Source organism: Triturus cristatus, chromosome 3_2 (genome assembly GCF_964204655.1).
Source record: "Triturus cristatus chromosome 3_2, aTriCri1.1, whole genome shotgun sequence".
NCBI classification, from domain to species: domain Eukaryota; kingdom Metazoa; phylum Chordata; class Amphibia; order Caudata; family Salamandridae; genus Triturus; species Triturus cristatus.
The window spans coordinates 854,393,062-854,416,224 of NC_140584.1; the positions used below are offsets into that span (position 1 = coordinate 854,393,062).

General features: G+C 50.2%; 1 protein-coding gene across 1 annotated transcript in view; it reads right to left on the reverse strand.

Moving 5' to 3' along the window:
- The window catches only part of LOC146858311 (TLC domain-containing protein 1-like), a 58,112-nt gene extending 55,068 nt beyond the window's left edge, over nt 1–3,044 (reverse strand). Inside the window, exon 1 of the mRNA XM_085649138.1 lies at nt 1,909–3,044. Coding sequence (XP_085505264.1) covers nt 1,909–2,099 — 191 coding nt within the window. The 5' untranslated portion in view covers nt 2,100–3,044. The remainder of the gene's footprint in view (nt 1–1,908) is intronic.
- Nucleotides 3,045–23,163: the final 20,119 nt, after the last annotated feature.

The following is a 23,163-nucleotide window of genomic DNA, read 5'->3' on the forward strand; positions in this document are numbered from 1 at the left end:
CATTCTTGATACTGGTGCAATACATCGCTTTTTGAAGGTGCAGTTCAGGTACATTGCTGCTTTCATGCCCCTCCCTCCCCTTTGGCTACCACTTCCATTGAAAACATTCTAGATAGTCATATGCTTGTGCACACACATCCATCCAAGGCACAATTTGAGGGTAGGCGGAGTTTACCCACTTTTTCCACAGGGTGGATGGGCTCTGCCTACCCAGCTAAGAGGTTGGGCCCCACAGAAAAATACTAAACTTTCCCCAGTGTAATTTGTAGACCCCGGGACGCACTCCGCAGCGCCTGCACATTGTCTTCTTTCGGTGGGAGTGGCAGTGTTCAGACGGGGAGGAGACATCAGATTGCAGCTGTGCGCATAACAAAGGCGAAAGTTAAGGGGCCATCAGGCCTCCTTTTGCCGTAGTATCCTGCCTGAGAGCTATTGGGAGCCTCACACCTAAAGGCATTGGAGGGGAAACAAAGACACACAGCTTATCACTTCACGGGTAGCTAAAAGAGGCACGCTTTTGACTTTGTTCAGTTCCTGTATATAAGATGTGTGCATGCACTTAGGAATGTTAGATGTGTTGGTCTGTGCCAGTAGCTACACGAGTAATGTAAATACCACTATTTTGATTAAATTATTTTATAGTGCAATAGCGCTACTCATCCAATCGCAGGGTGTCAGAGCCCTTTACATCACACGTACACATGATACATTGACAAATCATATGTTTGTAAATCAATGTACAGGATGTGTTGCATAAGACAGGGTTACATTGACAAATCATATGTGTGTAAATCAATGGATGTGTTGCATAAAACAGTGGGGGTTACAAGGTGTAGTAGCCACATGTCTTTCATAGTTTACTGTGCTATGTAGGAGGGATTATAATTTATGAACTGCAAGTAACAAGAGGATCTGTGTTAAAACCAGTAACCCACTTGTCTATTTACATTTAAAAAAAGCTGTAATGTGCGTGTTACAAAATGTGCTTTGCAGGAGACATATTAACAGTCTATGCTACTTTTATTTAAAACTAGAACTAGACAAAACGCAGGTCTCCCCAGCAAGGAAGTTAACCTCAATAGTTATTTTACCATTCCCTGAGATTTAACAGGCACACAAAGATCTCTCCTGCATGTGTCTTAACCCCATAAGCTATTTTAAAAGGCAGACTTTGCAACCAATTAAGCAGAACAGATTTGCTGTCACCAGTCTCCATTTTGCATATTTCGTTGTGGTAGACCTTTCAAAAATAAATGCAAATAAGTTGAGGCCCAGATTTTGCATCGGTGTTGCGTTACATTTTTTGGAACATCCCCAACGCAAAATCTAGTTTGTTAAATATTGTAATGCACTCAAATGTATTCATGATGGACCTGCTAAACATATGTGTGGGTCTTAAGATCTGATATCACTTCTTGTGACGTCATGGGTTGTGATGCAATTTCCCATGATGCCATCTTCTGTGTCATGCTCCTTGATGTCACGCACTGTGATGCCACTTGCATACTACGTAACTCGTTAGTTCTCCCACTTCTGTTTTTAGGACTGATGGACTGTATTCATTAGGAGCGCCCCCGCCGTGCACTAACTGCACAGTCCCTCCTCTACCTCCAGGCGCACTCAGTACAGTACAGTGCAAGATCTACCAGTATACGACTGCACAGCGCAGCAAGCTCACACTCTTCCTCTGTATTTATCTCACCATTGGGTACCGTATCTGGACTTCTTGTACTCGATAAAAAAGGCCCTCCCAGAGCTTTCACGGTTCCCTCTTCCAACATATAACCTCTGGGCTCCTCCTATCTGCTGAGTTCTGACCCCGTTATTATACGTGTTGCCTCCTTACAAACCGCTTCAGCGCCTCGCCGGGCGTAGAAAGCGCCATATAAATGCCAATACAAGACTCACCACAGCACCGATCCGAGGCCGGTCACCACCGAGTGCACCAGGGACACGCAGAGGTTCCGCCACCGCCAAGTCCGTGTCCAGTCTTTCTCCACCAACCTGGGCACCGGAAGAGCATAGAGGAGCCGGCTGAGGACTTTGAAAGTCAGGGCAAAGCCCGCCACTAGCAGCGTTGGGGAGTGCGACAGAACCATGCTGTGCCGCTCACAGCTCCCGGAGGACCCGGCTTCTGCGCAGTCTCTGAGGTCTCTCGTCTCACCGAGAGTTGTGCTTCTGCTCTGTCTCTGAGGTCTCTCGACTCACCGAGGGTCTTTCTGCTCTGTCTCTGAGGTCTCTCGACTCACCGAGGGTCTTTCTGCTCTGTCTCTGAGGTATCTCGTCTCACCGAGGATCTTTCTGCTCTCTGTCTCTGAGGTCTATCGTCTCACCGAAGGTCTTTCTGCTCTGTCTCTGAGGTCTATCGTCTCACCGAGGGCCTTTCTGCTCTGTCTCTGAGGTCTCTCGTCTCACCGAGGGTCGTGCTTCAGCGCTGTCTCTGAGGTCCGCCTCACAGAGGGTCGTGTTCTGGTCGCGGAATCAGACCCGATGCTTGGGTGGATTCTGAACTAGGACATTGATGCTAACAAACGTAGGTCCTGCCCATTTATTACACTGCTCCGGAGATATGTAGTCATTGTCCACTCTCTGGCGACTCCCTCACCCGACCTCCCCGTGCCGGGCCCTCAGGCTGCCTTGTGAGTCAGGTGGATGTCCGCGGCTCCATATCATTTAGAGCTTCGCCAGCTCTTTCTAATTGTACCCTCAAACCTCGGGTAACCTCGCTTCTCCTCTCTCTCAGTTACGCATCTCTCCTTCCTTCACTCGACAGTCTCCTCACCATCATTTGCTGGCCCTCAGGCGCACTCTGACCGGACCCTCTGACCGGTAAGGTCCTCAGTTCCCCAGGCCAGCCTCACCCTCACTGTGTGCCCTGAGGCGGCGGCCGCCCTCGCGCTGGAGGCTCAGTGAAGGCGCACGAGCCTCGCGCTGGACTCGTCGGTCTGCGTGAAGCTCACTCACTCTGCAGCCCTGCTCATTTTTGGCAACGACTGCGTCTCCTGTTCCTATTTCCGTGCTCCTCACGGCCCGGCCCCTTCTGGTATTCATCTTCGGAGAGACGTCAAGAAAGCGCTTCCTTCCTTCAGCCGAAAGGGGAGGGGAGCGAGCCAGAAGTAGGATCGGTTCTAGAGGGAAAGGGGGAGGGCAACCCCCACCAAGGTAGCTGCTGGGCCACCCAAGGCCCATTCACAAGTAGAATAGTATCTTCTCTTCTTTTCCTGGATGATTTGCATGGGCCTGCCCTGCAGCCTGGCGTTCTTTGCCAACATTGTTTAATTTATATGAGTAACACCAGGCCTTGGGCTACGTGAAGTGCGTGGGAATAGGTGCAGGTAGTGGGGGGTGTTATTAATACACATGAACAGCAGCACTACGTGACACTGGCATGATCTCACAAGAGACTGCAAAAAACACGCCAGCATCATTTGAAAGGAAGGAAGAGAGAGGAATTGAAAAATAATCCGGGAGAATGTATTTTCCCCATCGACTTGTTTCGAACTATGGGCACTTATAGGCAGTGCTTTAAATGGGAAAATGTAAGTGCAGGTACTCATTAAATTGATCTAGGGGCGTGGTTAGGGTGCGTGGAATGGGTGTCACAAACTGGGTGTAAAGTACCACATATGATGTTTTCACTGTTACGCTTGGGTAAGATTGTTCATTGCGACACGGCTAATCGGCATGTTTCACGATTTAGGGTAACACTCAGGGGAATTTGCATCTTTCGTTTTTCATCCAACAATAACTCCACCCCAGTTCTGAAAAGCACGAGGTGAAGTTTGTGAATGGATAGCCAGGGCTTCTCACAAAATATTCACTGTTTTTAAGAGTTCGCTGTAAAAGCCCCTGATGAAGTACTCATTAGTGAGAAATGCATTGGAAACATCTCTAGAACACAACATGTGTGCAATGGAAGCAAGTTTAATTTATAATGAAATGTCAAAGGTGGCAGGAATGCATGCAGTGTCTGTGGGATGTAGCTGGCTGGTTGCTGTCGACCACGCTCATAGTGTGGGGGTCTGCTGTTCAGAATGCTTGTTCCACGGGTGAGGCCTTTCCCCCTTTCTAACATTGTTCCATCGATTTCTGGTCAACGTTTTGGTCAATCTGGGCATATGTGCGAGTTGTTAGACAATATCCCAGGTTATTCCTTCTCAATTTCAGAATTGTGAGATCGTTTGGGGTATATGCCGGGCCTGCACGAATGGGCATTGGCAGCACATTGTAAGTGTACCCTCTGGCGTATTGGGGACATATGATCTTGCCGTTTGTGGAAGGTTGATTTTGGTGTCCCAGTTCCTCGACTATGTTACTGCTATTTGGTTTTTCCTGGCCTGGTCGATTAGCTCGGTTGGTTGTAGCGTGGTGCTAGTGGCAAGAAGGTAGCGGGTGCAACCCCCGTATTGGCCAATGCTTGTGGCATCGGTCTCTGTGGCGTAATCGGTTAGCGCTTTCGGCTTTTAAAGGAAAGGTTGGTGGTTCATGCCCACCCAGGGACGCAAGATTGTATTTTTATAAACGGATTGGTGTGCTTTCAGTGCGCTGAGCTAGTTGTTTTTCCTGGCCTGGTCGGTTAGCTCGATTGGTTGTAGCGGGGTGCTAGTGCCGCGAAGGTGGCAGGTGCGACCCCCGTACTGGCAATGCTTGAGGCATCGGTCTCTGTGGCGCAATCGGTTCGCGCGTTCGGCTCTTAAAGGAAAGGTTGGTGGTTCAAGCCCACCCTGGGACGCAAAAAATTGTATTTTCACTCATTGCAAAGCTTTCAGTGCGCTGAGCTACCGTGTCCTGGTAAATTATACGTTCGGTCGCCGTGGAAGCTAAGCAGGGTAGGGACTGGATAGCACTTGGGTGGGGGGCCAGAATGGGTTATGTTGGATGCTGGTGTCGTTGCTATGAGTTAGGCCCCTCTTAGGCGGGCAAATAAATGTTTTATAGCAGGCAGTTCCTACCCACAGAAGAATCGAGTCTAACACAGGGCAATCTCCTCCTGATCTACATCCAGGGGAACGTACAAGGGGGTAGCTAAATCACAGAATTTACATATGTAATTCTAGCCGATTTCTAAATGCACAAGGAATGCCATGATAAATTCTAAACAGATAGCGGAGGAATTGCATACAAGTGGGGCAAACTTGGACTTTAACACATATAAAATGGTGGTATACAATATTGTTGTATATAATGCTGTACTGCAATATACAATCGCTGCACACCAGTGGTGTATAGTACCGTTAATTCTCTATGACGGCAACGTTTCAGCCATGACGGACCTGGGCAAGCACAATCTATCCTCTAACGTGCTTCGACCCCCATAATGTACACCTACAATGTTAGTACCTCCATCGTACATTTGATTGATTAGATCCATTTCCCCAACAACCTGACCATGGCACTTTCGGCAAACGTTTATTAAGCTTTTAAGCACCTGCTGCAGCGTTTCTTTCACCCGGCAATTGTCAGGCCTCACATAATGGCTAGATTGCCGCTGCAAAGACGTGTGCCAAGTACATTACAGAGGGCATAGGATGCAAACAGATCAGCCGGTTACTGCTTTCAAAAGGGACATCCTTTGGTTACTTGCAATGTATAACTTAAAGTCCTAATATAGGATAGTGAGCTATCAACTTTCATCCTAGAACTGCATACACAATGCAAAGTATACATTATTAGAACACCGATCAGTGTTGCAGAACATCCTAGGACACACCTACTATATCACTTTGTTGCATTATTTTCCAGGATGATTCACATGCCTGTAGTTGCTCTAACAAGCAAGGAATTGGATACGCTGTCCCAGGGGAGAGTAAGGAAAGAGTGGGATAACAGCGGGACTAGTATAAGACTCTATCGTCCAATTTAAGGTAACTTAATTTGCAAGTAGAGAGGCCAAAACCGGGAGATGTTGTTAAGATATGGGCCGGTTGTAGTAAACAATAGCCTAATACGGTGTGAAAGGGAGCAAAGTCAGGTAACAGTGATGTCAGCTGTGTTTATACACGTAGGTGAAGGGGTTAACTCACACGTTACCTTCACCCTGCTTATGGTGCTGTAGCTGTTGGGAACACAATTCCGTGCCAGTTGGCACCCAAATTGGCCAATTGGAAAGTATTAAGGGGATGGCAGGTCCATAAGCGCCTATTTCACCAATGCCCTGTTACCGATGCCATATTTCCAGCCTGAAAATCAGATTTAGGTGTTACTCTTCTCGCCCAACATTTCATTGGAGCCAGAGAGGGGGTTTACGTTCACAAATTTGGGTCCTCGAGCTGAGCGATGTACCTTCGGCAGCTCAGTCAGCCATATCGGCTTTATCCGGAGTCACGAAAGAAGCAGACGTCCATTTAGCAGTTAGAAAATCTTCTGTCCTGCTAAAGAAATCATGCAATTGCCCGCAGCAGCAGCTGTTTTTTAGGTACCATGCCGCTATCTATACATCCCTGTGTAGACAAAGCGGAAATCAACACCTTAGTGCTAGGTTGTGAAGGGAAGCGATGGATTGACGAATTCAGCTATGGTTTAGTTCTGACTCCATTTGTAGGTGCTAGATCTTCCCATGATTACGATAGGAAGATCTGCAGTGGCATCGCTTATAGGGCTAGTAACTCCAGTCACGCCTCAGCTGAGCGGCACTGGGGCCTAGAGTCATTCGTGGTTAGTCTGCCCTGGGCTTCTGAGTAATGTTGCAACTTAATGCCGTATATTTACGGTTACAGAACAGGACCCATTATTTAGCCCACTAAAGCTGGCTCGCAGGGGCGGGCACCCATAAACAGCGAAAGGAGGAAGGGGGGCTCTGGCAGCGACGGTAGCCTCCCCAGAGCTGTGGCGGAGTTACAGGGCGATCTGGATGCAGACTGGTACAGTAAGGGTACCTCTGCGACAGGCGGTACAGTAAGGGTACCCCTGTCCGGCACAGTAAGGGTGCCCGAGCCAAGGTCCAGGAGCCGAAGGGGGTTCTGGGAAGACCGCGACGGCGCCCCGTTAGTCCTTCGGGCGGTTGGGGGGCCTGACCAACCGGGGGTGGCCACAACACGCTCCGCCCCTGTCGGAAGGGGCGGGAGTAGGAGGCAGATCACGTGACCCAGTGGATGATCTGCAGATATTTATGTGCCACACTGCCGGGCATCGACCCACCGTGTGTGCTGGCTCACCAGGCGGGCGGGCAGCAAGGGGCTGCCTGCCCTGGATCGCCCGTAAGATAACCCAATTTTATTATCATACTGTGTTGTATGAAATAAACCTGCAGCAGTTCTTCACCCACAAATAAAGTGTCAGTGTAATCTTTGGGTGATGTCTGTGTATGCGTGTTGACTGAAGCGGATGACGGTGTGGTCACTATGCCGCTGCCCGCGTCCCACGCAGTGGGACATCAGCAGGGCAGCATTCTAGTGGCCGCCCGTCGGAGCCTTCCCCCCTTGCTGCCTCGCGCGCGAGGCCTACGCCCACTTGGGAAAAACCCCTATCGCGTGGAGCTGGGGGGGGCGGGGGGCGCGGCTTACTCACTACTTAGTGGGCTCTCTCGCCCAGTTCCTCCTCTGTCTCCTGCGCGCCGCAGCCAGCCTGGACACGCGTTCTCCCACCCTTTCCTCTTACCCCGCGTGGCAGGCTCAGCGCGTTATTGGAATGTTTAATTTTTCTTTTTGCGTTGCAGGCGGAGTTACAGGGCGATCTGGATGCAGACTGGTACAGTAAGGGTACCTCTGCGACAGGCGGTACAGTAAGGGTACCCCTGTCCGGCACAGTAAGGGTGCCCGAGCCAAGGTCCAGGAGCCGAAGGGGGTTCTGGGAAGACCGCGACGGCGCCCCGTTAGTCCTTCGGGCGGTTGGGGGGCCTGACCAACCGGGGGTGGCCACAACACGCTCCGCCCCTGTCAGAAGGGGCGGGAGTAGGAAGCAGATCACGTGACCCAGTGGATGATCTGCAGATATTTATGTGCCACACTGCCGGGCATCGACCCACCGTGTGTGCTGGCTCACCAGGCGGGCGGGCAGCAAGGGGCTGCCTGCCCTGGATCGCCCGTAAGATAACCCAATTTTATTATCATACTGTGTTGTATGAAATAAACCTGCAGCAGTTCTTCACCCACAAATAAAGTGTCAGTGTAATCTTTGGGTGATGTCTGTGTATGCGTGTTGACTGAAGCGGATGACGGTGTGGTCACTATGCAAAAAACACGCCAGCATCATTTGAAAGGAAGGAAGAGAGAGGAATTGAAAAATAATCCGGGAGAATGTATTTTCCCCATCGACTTGTTTCGAACTATGGGCACTTATAGGCAGTGCTTTAAATGGGAAAATGTAAGTGCAGGTACTCATTAAATTGATCTAGGGGCGTGGTTAGTGGGCGGGGTTAGAGGCGGAGCGAGACATGATGTTACAAAGACACTTCTATTGAGTATTCATTTTGGTGTGGTGTGGAGCCTTGTTTGGAACAAGCCCTAAATCATAATGGAAAGTTTTGGAAACGGTTTGTAAACTATGAGTGCAGCCAAGCCATCTACAGTACTATTAGCACTTTCAGGCTAATAATTTGTGCGTCCAAGGACCAATGAGACGCTGGCACAGCATCATTAATAATGAGTTCTACACCACTCGCAGGACATACCAAAACAAGTGAGGAATGAATCAATATAAAGGGGTTAACCCATTACAAGAAATGAAAGGCAAACACGAGGTGTTAATGTTTCCTTGTTTTTGTAATATTAGCAGCTTCCTAATGTCATACTCTTCCTACGTGCTTGCCTTAAGTGCAATCATCCTTATATCTTGCAGACTGCGCACACATACACACAGAAACTACCATTCCGCGCATTGCTTTTCATATATCCCGAGTGTCCCGATTCTCTTCCCCTCTGATCTCATTTCTCTCTCCAACGTGCACAATATCAGGCAAACACGAACATATACGCAGACAAATACACAAAAGACTCACTTCGGATAATTCCTTAGGGACATTATTTACAAGCTGGTGATAAAAAATTATCGCCGCTTTTGCGGCCGTTTGCGACCGAAAAGCGGCGATAATTTTATCGCCTTATTAGCAAGGCCACGCTAACGCGTGAAACCTTGCTTTAGCGTGGGGATTCCTAACGCCCAGCTTTGCATCTCTAATGAGATGCAAAGTGGGCGTTCCTGACCTAACATGACAGGAGAAATGTCACTAAGCAACATTTCTCCTATCATCAAGCCCCACGCTATAAAGCATAACGGCAGGAAAAGTAGCGATAACCTCTGTTATCGCTACTTTCCTTACGCCTGCTTCAGGACTGACTTAGCCATGATATCCTATGGAAGGTGAATATCATGGCTAAGTTTGTGAGTCCCTATCAGCAAGCTAACGCCACACTACGTGAGATTATCGCTGGGTTTCCAGCGATAATCTCACGTTAGGCAGTTAGCGCTAGGATTTTAACTGCTGAGGAGATAAGCGTTGCTAATAGCACGCTATCCCAGCGATAAAAATCCACGTTACCCGGCGATAATTATCCTCACGCTAAGAGCGCTGAGCGATAATTATCGCCGGTTGTTGCTGATATGCCGCCGAGTACCTGTGAGTACCGGCCCATTTAAAGCACTGCTTTTAGGTGGATGACTGCTAAAATAATGGAATTTTCAGCTGTATGGGAGCCTCCCGTCTGAACCGGGTGTGTCTGCATGTATGCTGCAAGCGTCCATTGCACATTACCTCGTCATCTCTTCCTCCTCCCAGTCCTTGCTTAGTGAGATTTTGCTTGTGTAAACCAACCAGTCACCCTTCCCTAAGTTTTCTGCTATTTCTATTTACCCTGGGACTCTATCCACTCCCCAAAGCGAATCAATTCGGGCTTTGATATTTAGGTCCAGTTTTAATCACAATTTAGAGGCGCTCGCAGGCAGTGGGGCATGCCTCACTCATGTCAGTCAGGTAATAAATCATTTTAAATTGTAACCAAGTCATAAAGCAAGTCATAAATTACATTACTCATGCTTTAACTCATAAATCAAGCCATAAATCAATTACATTACTTCAAGCCATAAATTACTGGAGTTGACACTCCGTTCTGTCAAAGATAATTAACGTGAGTTCTGATTAATAGTTAGGAGGGCATCCTAAACTCAATGCAGTCTTAGATGCTGGAGTTTGTATGGTGCGTGTACCAGTGTAACCTGTGGTAGGCTTAAGTGGCTACCTTGCTTGTTCTGGTTCTGACCAACAATCTGGCAGGCATGGGCTGCAAGGGCCTTGTTCTGGGTCCCCTTTCTAGCTGACCTGACCTGTCGAGAGACATCCCCCAGTAAGCTGCATACCTCCACCACCCTACAGGGTGTGCTCCCCATCCCACACCTCCCACTCCTGATCGTGGATATAACCGCCTCCTAACTGCAATGTTGCATCAGCTCTTCGTTTCGGGCGCAGGTGGGTGAGTTTTGTTCGATGTGCCTGTTGCCTCGCCTGCTGTGACCAGTCATTTAGTCTCTGGGACATCAAATCCCTACTGCCCTTTTAACCTCATTGGGCAGTTTAATCATTTCCCCTCTCTTGCACTTGGTCTCTGTTTTCTCGCCTTTCTGCATTCCTTTTCGCTCCTCAACTCCGTCGCTCCCGGGGCCGGGGAGAGGTGCCCTTCACTTCTAGCCTTTTACGTCTCCTCGACCCCTTCCTTATGCCGGGGCGCCATTTCACCATTTTCTTTCCATGCCGTTGCTGGCTGCGTCCTGCGGTCCTTTGGTAGGGTTAGTTCTCTGGCTTTCTTATGCCTGCTCTGCTGCCTAGCACCCCATCCTCCACTCACCCAAAGCGATTAAACAGAGGAATCAGAATACATTTATTGTTCAGTTAATTAAAACCACAACAATTTATAAATAGCAACATTAAAACAAATATCCATAAAAAAGTGGTTTCCTTTTTTTTGTTCTCTAAAAGGGAAAACTATTTCTTATCATAAAATTTACACTTCTTCCTGTAAAATTTAAACAAAGCATTTGGTAACATTTTTTTTTTCTTGCCCGTCCGTGCTGAAGATACGTCCCATTGAACTCTTGTTTACTATTACATCCTTACTGTGGTTGTTGATTATTTACTTTATTGGGTTATAATTATTACGGTGCTCGTAATGGGACGTCAGTCTGGTCCAGACTGATTTTAGAATACTCTGCGAGGGATTTACTTTTAACCTGCATAATATATACAGTGGCAGAGCTGGACATTATCAAAGTGGGACTTGTATTATCTAGTTATTGAGTGATCGCTATCTCTAATCAAACGGCGCTACAACCTAATACAATTTTTTATTGGATGGGGATAAGCTTCCTTCAAGGGAATCCCAGAATCAAAATATACTGCATGGAGAGAGTCTGACTCCACCTATATCTATTGCCCTGAAGAAGTCCCTCAAGGGGGCGAAACGCGTCGGCTGTTCTGTGTGTTGAACGTTGTATTTCAGCAACGTGAAATGAAATAGAAACAATAAAAGAGAAAGAAAAAAGAATAAGTTCAAGAACTCTCTTTCTTTGATATGGACGTTAAAATGATCTTCCTTGATAAAAGTTATTTTTGAGTGGTGCACCTGTGCTTTGGTTTTTGAATTGTTAAGTTCCTGTTGGAATAAGTACTGTGATGGTGGGTACTATACAGTGTGCACACAGATCCCACTGAATATAAAAGGGACATTATGTAAGGAGTGTAAAAACAGGTTAGGTGCTGTTAATTGGAAGGTTCCACTGTCAGGTTCTCCCTTTTTTATGTACATTTGATAACATTGGCTAATATTTAAAACATAGTCTCAAGTGTTACATCATACAACCATTTCACCAGGCCACTAGCCTTGTTTTGGATGTTCCTCTTGCTAAGTTATGAGGTTAGTCAAGCCGCGGCTAGGCTGCGGATCTTCCCTGCCGGGGCTTTTTGATATAACAGTTCCGCAAGGGTAGATGCCTCTTGCGTTAAGTGGTCCCCTTAGCATGGTCTTTAATGTTAAATCTTGCAACCATTTTGCCTGGCCACTAGTCTTGATTTGATCTTTCCTCGTGTTTAATTAGGAATTTGATCAAGCGACAATTAAGCTGTGGATATTCCGGGTCAAGGCATTTTAATATTGCAGTTCTGCAAGAGCGGACACCTCTTGTATTGAATGGCCCCTTAACAATTTCAGGCGTAACTCTGGGCAGATACAGACTAAGTAAATAAAATCCTGCGTTAGTGCTCCACAGAGACACATTATTTTGGGCCCTGATATTTCCAACTTGGCTGGTCTGCATTTCATGGCAATTTACCAAAGCATATTGCTATAAATTTAGACTTTAGACAGTAAGAAAATGGCTGATCCAAATATGCCGCCGGTTGCAGTTTTACATAGGATTGCAAGACCATCCATGCATATGCACGCCTGCTCAGGGTGGCCTTGTCCTCGAGTAATGAATGGTGCTTTACTCCCTTCTTCAAGATTTTCTGGAAAGTGGAGTAAGGAAGGTTCTTCTGCCAAAGATCTACCATGTTAGTGAATTGTACTGAGGATTGAAGATATACAGAGTAGGAGGACTGCGGATCACCTTGTAAAGCATTCCAGAGTGCATTATTGATTTCCTTTTCTCGGTTGCGCCAAATTTTATACCAGGCTCTTATTGTGACATAACTTGTATGAAGCTGTTGCTGTTGTAAACCGAATTCTAATCGAACCTGTGCCAGCGAGGCATTATGGGGAAGTGAAAATACTTTTTTGTATGCTCGCGTTTGGAGCCTATCCAAAACTCCAGCATCTTTCCCAAACTGGACTTTGTTTCCGTATGCAAGGGTAGGTAGAAGTTTTGCCTTCATAATGGATAGTAATGGGGTGAGGGAGGAAACTTTTAAACTTTTTGAAATACAGCAGAATGCAAACGTATGTCTATTTCCCTTTTTTTGTATAGCCTGATACTAAAGAGCGTTGTATACCTAATAATTTAGCCAAGTGTTCAAATATATGGTTGGCAAAATGTTTTCCATTGTCTGAATGAATCCGTTTTGGAATTCCCTATATTGTGATAACTTCTTTCACTTGGTATTCAGCTGCACTTTTGGCATCTGCACTGTGGCAAGGCCCTGCTTCTGTCCATCTATAGCATGGGCAGACAACTACAATCAAATATCTCATGTTCTGGCATCTGTGAATCATGTCCACATAATCTATGTGTAACTCTTGAAAGGGGCCTTTGTGTCGTGGAATGTCCTATTACTTACCGGTAATCTTCATTACTCCTGGTCCCGTAGTCCTCGTCCCATTCCTCACAAGTGGAGATTACTATCTCCGCGACAGAAAAAAAAGAACAGGAGCATGCTGGGATACCTAACCCACTCCCTCCCGCCGGGAGTACATAAGCGGTACCAGCCCAGCATGCAGCCTGAAAACATCAAGCCAACAACCGGAAGGCCGGCCGCCAGGGAGGGAGAAAAGTAAAGAATGGGACGAGGACTACGGGACCAGGAGTAATGAAGATTACTGGTAAGTAATAGGACATTACCCCCAGGTCCCTCCGTCCTCGTCCCATTCCTCACAAGTGGAGAATACCAAAGCAGAGCACCCGGCCTTCCGGAACCCCACCAAAGCCAGGGTTACCAGACCGAGAAAAACGGCACCCAACAGAAGCAGAAGGGAGCCCACAAAAAAACGCAGGCAGGAGCACACAACCAGCCACGCCCCCAACCAAGCCGACAGAGCCGAGACCCCAAAACAAGCAGGGGACGAGAAAGAAAGGACCGCAAACGAACACAAGACCCCCCAGGCAAGCCCGGAGGAGGCCCCGTACCCAGAAGCAAGACCCAAGGGAACCCCCAGAGGGGCAGAAACCACCCCCCGAACCACCAAGGAAAAGGAGCCCCGGAGAAGCCGAAGCACCCCAATGGAGCAACCCAGCCAGGAAGGGCAAACAACCCGGGAGGAAAACCACCAAGGGAGAAGCCCACAACCCCAGGCACCACCAAGCAGCCGCCCCAACAGGGACAAAACAGCACAGTCCGGCCCAACGCTCAAGAGCGCACGAGAGCAGGCTGCACAGGGAGACAGGCCAAAGGCCCAGAAGGAATACAGCAGGCCACGACAGAGAGCAAACCCCCCAGAACAGGGAAGAAGGCGACCCACAGCCAGACCAACCCACAAAAACCACACCAAGAGGCGAGGGGAAGGAAGAGGAGAACGAAGAGGCACGCCAAACTCAGAGATACACCGAACGCGACCAACCACAGGACCAACCCCAACACACCAGGGGAAGCCACCCGCAGAGCCGCAAAGACTGAAGAGGAAGGAACCAGACAAGAAAACAGGCACCGACCCAGAGCAACAACCAGGAAGAAAGGGGCCAAGTCAGCCAGACAGGCCCCCCCCCCCCACCGACCAACAGCCGACAACCGCGGCAAAAGGAACCGGAGGCACAGAAACCCACAGAAGGCCCAGGCCAAAAGGCAGGAAAGACAAGCCGTCAACCCCAGCAGAGACACCGGACGGCCGCAGCCAAGGCCGCCACACCGGGAGAAGAAAACCCAGGCACAGGCACCAGCCAGAAGCCAGGACCGAGGCAACCACAAGCAGGAGACACAGGGACACGAACCCAGGAACCCACCCAAGCAAGGCAGGGAGAGCAACAAGCGCCACCCAAAGCAGACTCCACACACGGCCAGCGAACAGCCAGGAGAGAACAACCAAGGGCCAAACACAGAACTGGGGAAACAACCCCAGAGCTGGGAAGGAGGAATCCCCACCAACCAAGAGCCGACCCACAGGTCAGGAGGACACCAAGGAACCACCCAAGGCAAACCCCAAGAAGGGCAAAACAGGAAGTGAACAAGGAGGCCAACAGCCCAACAACGCACGCAGCCCAGAAGACTCAAGAAGCCAACCGGACAACGCACAAGCCAGCCAGCCCGGCGGACCCCAAAACGGAGCACCAGAACCCGAAAGGATAGGCAAAGGGCCAACCGACCCAACCCCAAAAACCCCAACCAAGAAGGGGCCCAGGGACCGGCACCAAAGCAAGCCAAGCAACCCAGAGAGGAGAAGCAGCCGGGGAACAGGGAGGGAGACCGGCAAGCCACAACCGGCAACCAACACAAAGGGCACAGCTCACCAGCCAGGCACAAAGGAGCAGCACAGGAAAGTACACAGGACCAACCCGGCACCCAGACCAACAGGGCCAGAACCACCGGCCAGCAAGAGGCCAAAATGAGGCCCAAAATCACCAGAGAACGAGCGGCCAGGGAAGAACCCAGGCAGGGACCCAGGAAGGGACCCCGCAAAGGAAGGCCAAAAACAAGGACCGTAAGGGAGCAAATGCCACAGAGGCAGAGCGGAGGCCCCAGCAGCACCCCGGAACACCCCAGGCACCCCCAAACCAAAGGAGAGGAGCCCGGAGAAACCAAAGGTGCACGACCCCCAGGGGGAGCGGGAACAAACCCAAAAAGGGAAGAACAAACCACGCAGAGCCAGCAAGAGCAATGGCCAGAGACACCACAGGCCGAAGCAGGCCGCACGGGAGCGGGAAATGCACAAGCCCAAGGACAGGCCCACAGGGGGAAACCCACAGCCCCAGGGCCCAGGCAAAGCCAACCACCAGCACAAGGCCGAAAAAGGGGAGCGGGGACGCAGCAACGCGGCCCACACACCAGGGGAGGCCGACACCAGACCACAACCGGCAGCCCCACCAACAAAACCACCGGCCAAGCCCCAGAGAAGGCACGGCGAGGAGGACACCGGGAGCGGCACCCACAAGCAGGAAAGAAGGGCACAGGGCATCCCAAACTCACAAACAGGAAGGGGCACAGAAGCAGCGCACCCAAGAAACCAAGGATCCACCCAGGCAGAAGCCAAGGAAGACCCACCACACCCAGCCACCACAGGAGGCAAAAGGAGCGGCAGCTAGAGGCAAACGACCCCAAGCCACAAAGAAGAGACAGGAGGGGAAAAGGAAACCACAACAGGAAACCCAACCCCACCAGCCAACCCAGCGCAACACAACACAGCACCAGGCAAGAGGCAAGAGGCAAGTAGCAACACCAGCCAGAAAGCCCACCAGGGGCCCCACCAGGACAGCCCCGGCGCCAACAGCCAACCAAGACCAAGACCTACCAGGTCAGAGGGAGGGCACAACAGCCCCCCCCCCCCCGGAACCCAAGAAACAGGGAGGCCGGAAGCACCAAGGACCCCGACGCAGGACGCAAGAAGCAACCCAGCCAAACACAAGCAGGGGCCAAGTGCAAGAGCAGAGGGGCCGCAGACGGGGGAACGCCCGGGGGGCCGCAGGCCCACCTCCCCGACCCACAACCAGCACGAACCTCACCCACAGGGAACCCGCCGGAGAAGGAGCCCACCAACCCAGGCAGGAGGGCACGTCGGAGGGCAGGAGAGGAGCGAACGCAAGGGCACCGGCGCACCCAGCCGCAACACCAAGACAAGACCAGGCGCCAGCAGGGAGGAAAGGCCACAGGCCCGGAAACCCCACACAGCGAAGCTTAGAGCACCGGCCAGGCACGGGGGGCAGAAAGAAACAAGGCACCCCGAGCACGGGCCATACCAACACCCCCGGAAGGACGCAAGAAGCGCCCAGCACCAGGAGCCGCATGCAGGCACCCAGATAGGCACGCACCAGGCCTGAATCCACATGAACAGGCAGAAACCACCAGGGCGGACAGGCAGCAGGCAGAAGAAGCCGGGTAACAGGCAACCAAGGCAGACATCCAACCAGGCACCAACCAGGGGGAACAGAAGCACGCAGGGCAGGAAGGCCGGAAGCCCACAGGCCAGAGGAACGAACCAGGCCGAACCCCACCCAAAAACGTAAAAGCCCAGGAGAGCAGAAGCACGCACCAGGCAACGGGCGGACGGCCACAGCACCCGCCAGCCCCGGCACACCCCCGGCAGTGGAAAACAGGGAGCCAAGGCCACAGGCCAGTACAGCAGAAGAGCGCAGCACAGGGAAGAAGAAATGCGGCACCCGCCAGGGGGACAGGCCAACACCACCAAATAGAGATCGTCCCCCAACCCCCCGCCCAGACGCCATCCAGCAACAAGGGCCGAGCAAGCGGAAAACAAGTAGGACAGGGAACCCACAACCGGAGGCGGAAGGCCCCCCCCCCCCCCCCCCCCCGCAGCACCGGTAAGCAAGGCAAAGACACAGTGCAGAAAGCCACGCAACGCCCCCAACCCAGCAAGCAGGAACAGGGAGCGCCACAAGCCAGCACGGACAAACCCCAACAGGAATCAACCAGCAGACGGAGAGATCAGAGGACGCCAGGTCCCAGAGTAGAAAGCGCCAGCAGCAAGCAAGGTGAGCACACCACCGAAGCAGCCAAGCAGGTCCCCCAGCGAAGACCGCCGAAGCAGCCCACCGCACACAGCCAGACCCAGCAGGCAAAGCACAGACCACAGAGCCAGAGGAACTATGCGGTACTCACCACAGGGGCAGGAAGAGCACACCAAAAGCGCCCTGCCCCCAAGATCCAGCCCAGGCGCCCTCCAAGACACCAGCGCCGGGCGAGGAAGAGAGCTGCAGCCACCGGTCAGACACCGACCCCCATCAAGTACCGCCCCTGCACCAACATCAGGAACAGCAGGGGCAACAGGAAGGAAAGGAGGCGAGCAGCACACCAAGGGAGACCAGGAGCACCGCCCGGCGCAGCCCCTGGACTCCCATATCAGCCACAGCAGCGTGTCTTCCAGCCAGGCCAAGCCGTAGGAAGACGCGCGCTGGAACCCGGAAGAAATCCGGACATCTGGCGCCCCAGCCGCAAAGGGCCGGGCGCCAATCAACGCGACTCCCAGCAAGCCCGGCAGGCCAGGAGACGCGGAAGAGGACATCGAGGACAGCCCAGCAGCCCCACGAGACATCCATCGAAGAAATCACAGGTAAGTCAGCAACACGTCCTATTCTGTCGGAAGACAGAAAAAAAGAATAGGCTGCATGCTGGGCTGGTACCGCTTATGTACTCCCGGCGGGAGGGAGTGGGTTAGGTATCCCAGTATGCTCCTGTTCTTTTTTTTCTGTCGCGGAGATAGTAATCTCCACTTGTGAGGAATGGGACGAGGACGGAGGGACCTGGGGGTAATGGATGATGCTGGTGTCACTGGTGGTCTTGTTGTACTATACTGTTTACATATAAGACATTGATGTAAAAATATGCCTATTAACTTGGGAAGATCCGAGACAGACCAATCAGCTGAAATTGTGTCTAATAGTTTCATTTTGGCAACATGGGATGGTAAATGTAATTGAGTCAATGCTAGGTGTAACAATCGCTGCGGCATTACTAAATTGCCGGTGTCTGTGTCTGTAGAGGAAATCCCTTGAAACTGCACATCCTCCCGAAACCTATTTTTCTTCTGGTGGAAGTGTTTCTTGGATGTCTCGCAAATGCTGTGCTGCTAGTGTAAGATATGATTCATCAGTGTGTTCAATGTGTTCTTCTAGTACTGCACATATTGGTGAGGACATCTGTCCTGCCTCTTTTGCTGCTTTTTCTGCTACGTCATTCCCTTGGGAAATTGCATCTAATCCCCCAGTATATGCTTGACACTTTACTACTGCTTTTGTCCCCCCTTTTCTTAGTTCTGAATTCAATTAGTGTAAGAGGAGACCATGTGCTACTGGTGTTCCATCACTTTGTAGAAGCCCCTTCTTTCCGATTTACTGAGGCCTGAATGTACTGTAGAAGTGACATAAGCTGAATCGGAATAGACAGTAACATCGCCTGGATAATCCACCCTCAAAGCTTGTATCAAGGCTTTCAGTTCAGTAGCTTGTGCTGAAAAGTGTGATGACAGTGGTAAGTATTGTGATACAGAATATATTACATTTGGTGCTACTACTGTTTGTTCTACTACTGGCTGCCCCTGTGTGTCTCATTCCTGTTTGCTGGTCTATTAGGGATGATCCATCAATGTACAGCTTTCTGCTGTAAAGTAAAGGGATTTCTGAAGCATATACTTCTATTTTTTTCTAGGTGTGTTGCACAATCCTGGTCACCCTTCATTAAAGGTTCTACTTGAAATTGGGCTGGGCTCACTGTGTGAACACAAATTATCTTAATAGCTGAATTTGAAACTTTCACTTCATATCCAGATGCTCTCTGAGTAGTCAGTGTACTTTTTGTAGAACCGAAAAGAAAGCATGTTCTACATGCAGTTTGTAGGACTTCCTGCTGTTATCATGGCTGCTTTTTCAACTGTAAATGCAGCAGCTGCCATTCCATGTTCACAGGGAAACAGTCCTCTCATTATTTCATATAGCAGTTCACTAAAATGAGCAATTGGCTTGTGACCATGGGATATTTTTGAGTTAGTATGGCTGTCATAGTGTTTCCATTGGTGTGGGAAAATAGAAAAAAATATCTGTTATAATCTGCAATTGCTAGTAGTGGGGCAGCAGCTATACACTCTTAATTCTTGGTACTTTTGCGATAATTCTGGTGTCCAGTGTAACAAAGTGGTCACTAAGGGCATGCCCCTGACCATTTGGTACAAGGGTGCAGTTTTGTCATTGTAATGAAAACCCATTGTCTTAAAAATTTACACAGACCTACAAACTTCTCTAATGCCTTCACTGTCTGAGGTGGTGGTTGGTTTATAACTGTTTCCACTCTGTCTTGGGTAATGTGGCGGCCCTCAGCTGACACTATTTGTCCTAAATATTGTACTTGCTATTGCACAATCTGTAGTTTTTGTTTTCCAACTTTGTAACCCTTTTGTGCAAGAAGAATCAGTGGTTCCACAATGTCCTTTGTGCACTGTTTCTGTGTGTCACTACAGATCAATAGATCATCGATATACTGTATTACTGTACTACCACATAAAAAATTCATCAAATCATTTCTCAGAACTCTGTTAAAAACTGATGGTGAACTGACGCTGGCGACCCCCCTCTGGGACTCGGAGACACTTGGGGATCGTTGGAAAACGAAGGGATTCGACAGGTGGGATCTTATCAGGATCTCGACTATCGGAGACCTATGGGCAAAGGGACATGTCATACCATTTGTCACCCTGCAACAGAAACACGAGATGGCACAGAAGGAGTATTTTCGATATCTCCATGTCCGACATGCCTTACAGTCTTGTTTTCCTAAAGGGTCCACTCCCCGACAACACATGCCCCTCGAGGACAGACTACTCGATGGATACCTTCCAGAGAATACGGTCTCACTCACATACAAGAAACTGATAAATAACTCCGGGACCTCCCTTCAAAAAGTAAGAGAGAAGTGGGAGGGAGATGGCCTCGAACTTGATGATGAGGAGTGGCAAGAGGCACTCGCCTCTACGCGAGAGGCTGCTATCTCGGCTAGATTGAGGCTTACTCAATTGAAAATTCTGCATAGGATATATGTCACTGGGCCATGCTTGGTTCGCATGGGGAGGTGTAGGAGAGTAGGATCTGCACTTATGTTACCCCCACTTTTATTTTCTCCTGATGTTTACACTGGTTTCTGGCTATAGTCAGGCTGGGACCCTGCTAATCAGGGCCCCAGCCTCTCTGTTCTCTCTAAACAACTTGGAGTGCATATTAGGTGCACTAGTGATTGGATACTGTGGTACCCTATGAGCCCATAGTATATGGTACCTTAGGTACCAAGGGCATAGGTACTTCACAGGCCTACCAGGGGCTGAAGCATGTATTATGCCACCCCTGGGATGCAGACTAAATCTGACACCACAGGCCTGCTACTGCAGCCTGGATGAGGTAGTGTTAGCACTCCTCATTGAGATATAGGTACACTATATCTCTACCTACACACACAGATAAACCTATCAGTCACCCCTAAGGCAGGCCCTATCAATCCTGAGGGCAGGGTGCTTGGTTTCCATGTGAGGGGGTGCCTCTACCTGAGCAGGGCCCCTCTGTAGCTCTCAGGGTCTATTCTCTGTGGCTGTTTGTGGATGCGGTTAAACCATATACTCTTAAATGCATTATAACCTCGCGGTTAATGCCAACTTTGGAGTGGCTGCATCAAAACATGTCGTGTTTGGTGTCAAACGCTTTGGAATCATATCCCCACACCAGTAACTGGTGTGTGAATATGATCCCACCCTTCTAGAGGGGTAGACCTGTACCTACTGTGGAAACACAGTAGAATCCTGAAAGAGCCCTGGCATCACAAAATGGATGCCACCAGCACAGACACTGGGCTGCCCTCCTGCTGCTGACCGAAACTCGCAGTGGAGGAGGCCCAACAATAACCACCTCCCAGACAGGATTTAGTGTATTGGGGCTGGGTGGGTGCACTCCTAGAGTGCTTTGAAGTCCTGCACTGGGGGAGCAGTAGGCTCCTCTGTGCATATGCCAGCTCAAACCAGTTCAGGGGCTACCTGCCCCTGCTCTGGCGCAAAACTGGACAAAGGGAAGTGGGTGTAGCCACCCACTCCCCTGACCCTCCCATAGGAGGGGTCATAGAGCTAGTCCCTCCCTTCCTTGTAGTATAAATTAGGGAACCCTTGCCATTGCAAGTTAGATATCCCTGGATGACGCTCTGAAGAAGAATCCTGGACCTTTGACGTTCCACTACCCCTGGAAGACTGAAGAATCTCCCTTGGAGTCAAAGAGTGACTCCCCTGCTTGGCAAGCACCAAAACTTTGCATCAACGGTCGCAAACTTTCCCGCTCCCGCCGGAGTCCGAAGTCCCTGCAGCCCAGGAAGAGGATTTCCTGACTTCTCCAAGGCCATCGTGAGTCCCCAGCGATGCTGAGGCAAGTGGACCCCACGAGTGACGAGGAACTACAATCCCTGGGCAATGTTCCCTCTAATTTTTTTCCTCTGTGTGCGGCACTGTAAAGTCTTTGTGCGCTGCAGCCAAGGCTATGTGCGCCAGGAACCAGACCACGCGTGTGGGTGCAGCGTCTAAAGAAAGGGGCGCGGCCAACATTAATGTGAAAATGCCTATGGGGAGCTTTTACACAAAGTGTAATAAAAAGAAAGAAAGAAAGCTTTTGTAGCGCGGCCGCTGAAGTGAAAGTGGTTGCGCTGTGAATTAAATAAATAAGCACGGCTGCTAAAGTGAAAGCGGCCCGCGTTGTAAATTAAATAAATAAATAAGCGCAGCTGCTAAAGTGAAAGCGGACTGTACCGTAAATTAAATAAGTAAACACGGCCGCTATAGTTAAAACGGACCGCACTGGAAATGAAAAAATACATTAGTAAATTACGTGATATAAAAGGTGGCGGCGTGCTGCGACATCGTGGGTGAAATAGGGAAGATCATTAAAGAAAACAGTGCTCACCCACTAGATAAAGCAGACCATGTAACACAAGTAAAAAGTCCAGTCGTTATGGGAGGATACAAATGCTGACAAGGTGGTACGAAGGTGGGACTACTAAGCCTATTTACGAATGAAAAGCAACGATTTCGAAAGGACAGTTACAGGAGCCAATTGAAAAGATGGGCGGGAAATGGGCAGAGCTTCTATGCCATTCCTCAATACACCATGCCTCGCACAGCAGCACATGCACTGCCCAGGCTCGACCTAAAAATAAACAGGCGCTTGGCCTAAAATGATAAGGCGCTGTGTGAAGAAAATGGGCACACGAGCCAGTTGAGCCCCCAGGGCACTGTATCTAATATGACCCCCCAGGTTCCTTTTAAAGGGCGGAGGAGCGTGGCCCCGCCTACGACGACTCACCCCCAACCTTTAGAACATACCATTGTTGCTACTTTATAATTATCATAGGCAGTCAGGCATGTGAGCGCTGTTCTAGTGGCGAGTGTTGGAGTTTCAGGGTGGGCAGGACTGATGGCAGCAGCAGGTCGGGTGATTTTTGAAGCTGGCTGACCAGTGTGCATGTCAGATTGGCCGGCCGTTTTGCAATGGCCAGCTAGACATGCGCACTTCACAACGCACAGCTGGTGTTAACCTGCTGAGTATTGCAGGCACAGGGACCTAGGCTCAAAGGAGCGCTAGGTTAGCCTGCTCAAACCAATCCTGGGGCTTCTCTCATGCTGAGATCAGCTCCAGGATTGGTTAGGTTCATGTTGGCACGAAGTCAACGTGAACCACCATCTGTTTCTTTCCTTCTCTGAGCGCGGGCACTACACACCACCTGGGCCTTTGAGGAGAGCAGGGGAGCTGGGGTGAGGAGGAGAAGGGATGGAGTCAGGATCTGAAATGGCGACTGCGGGCCATGAGCGAGGCTGGGAGCAGCTGAGGAGCCGGAAATCACTGCACTCA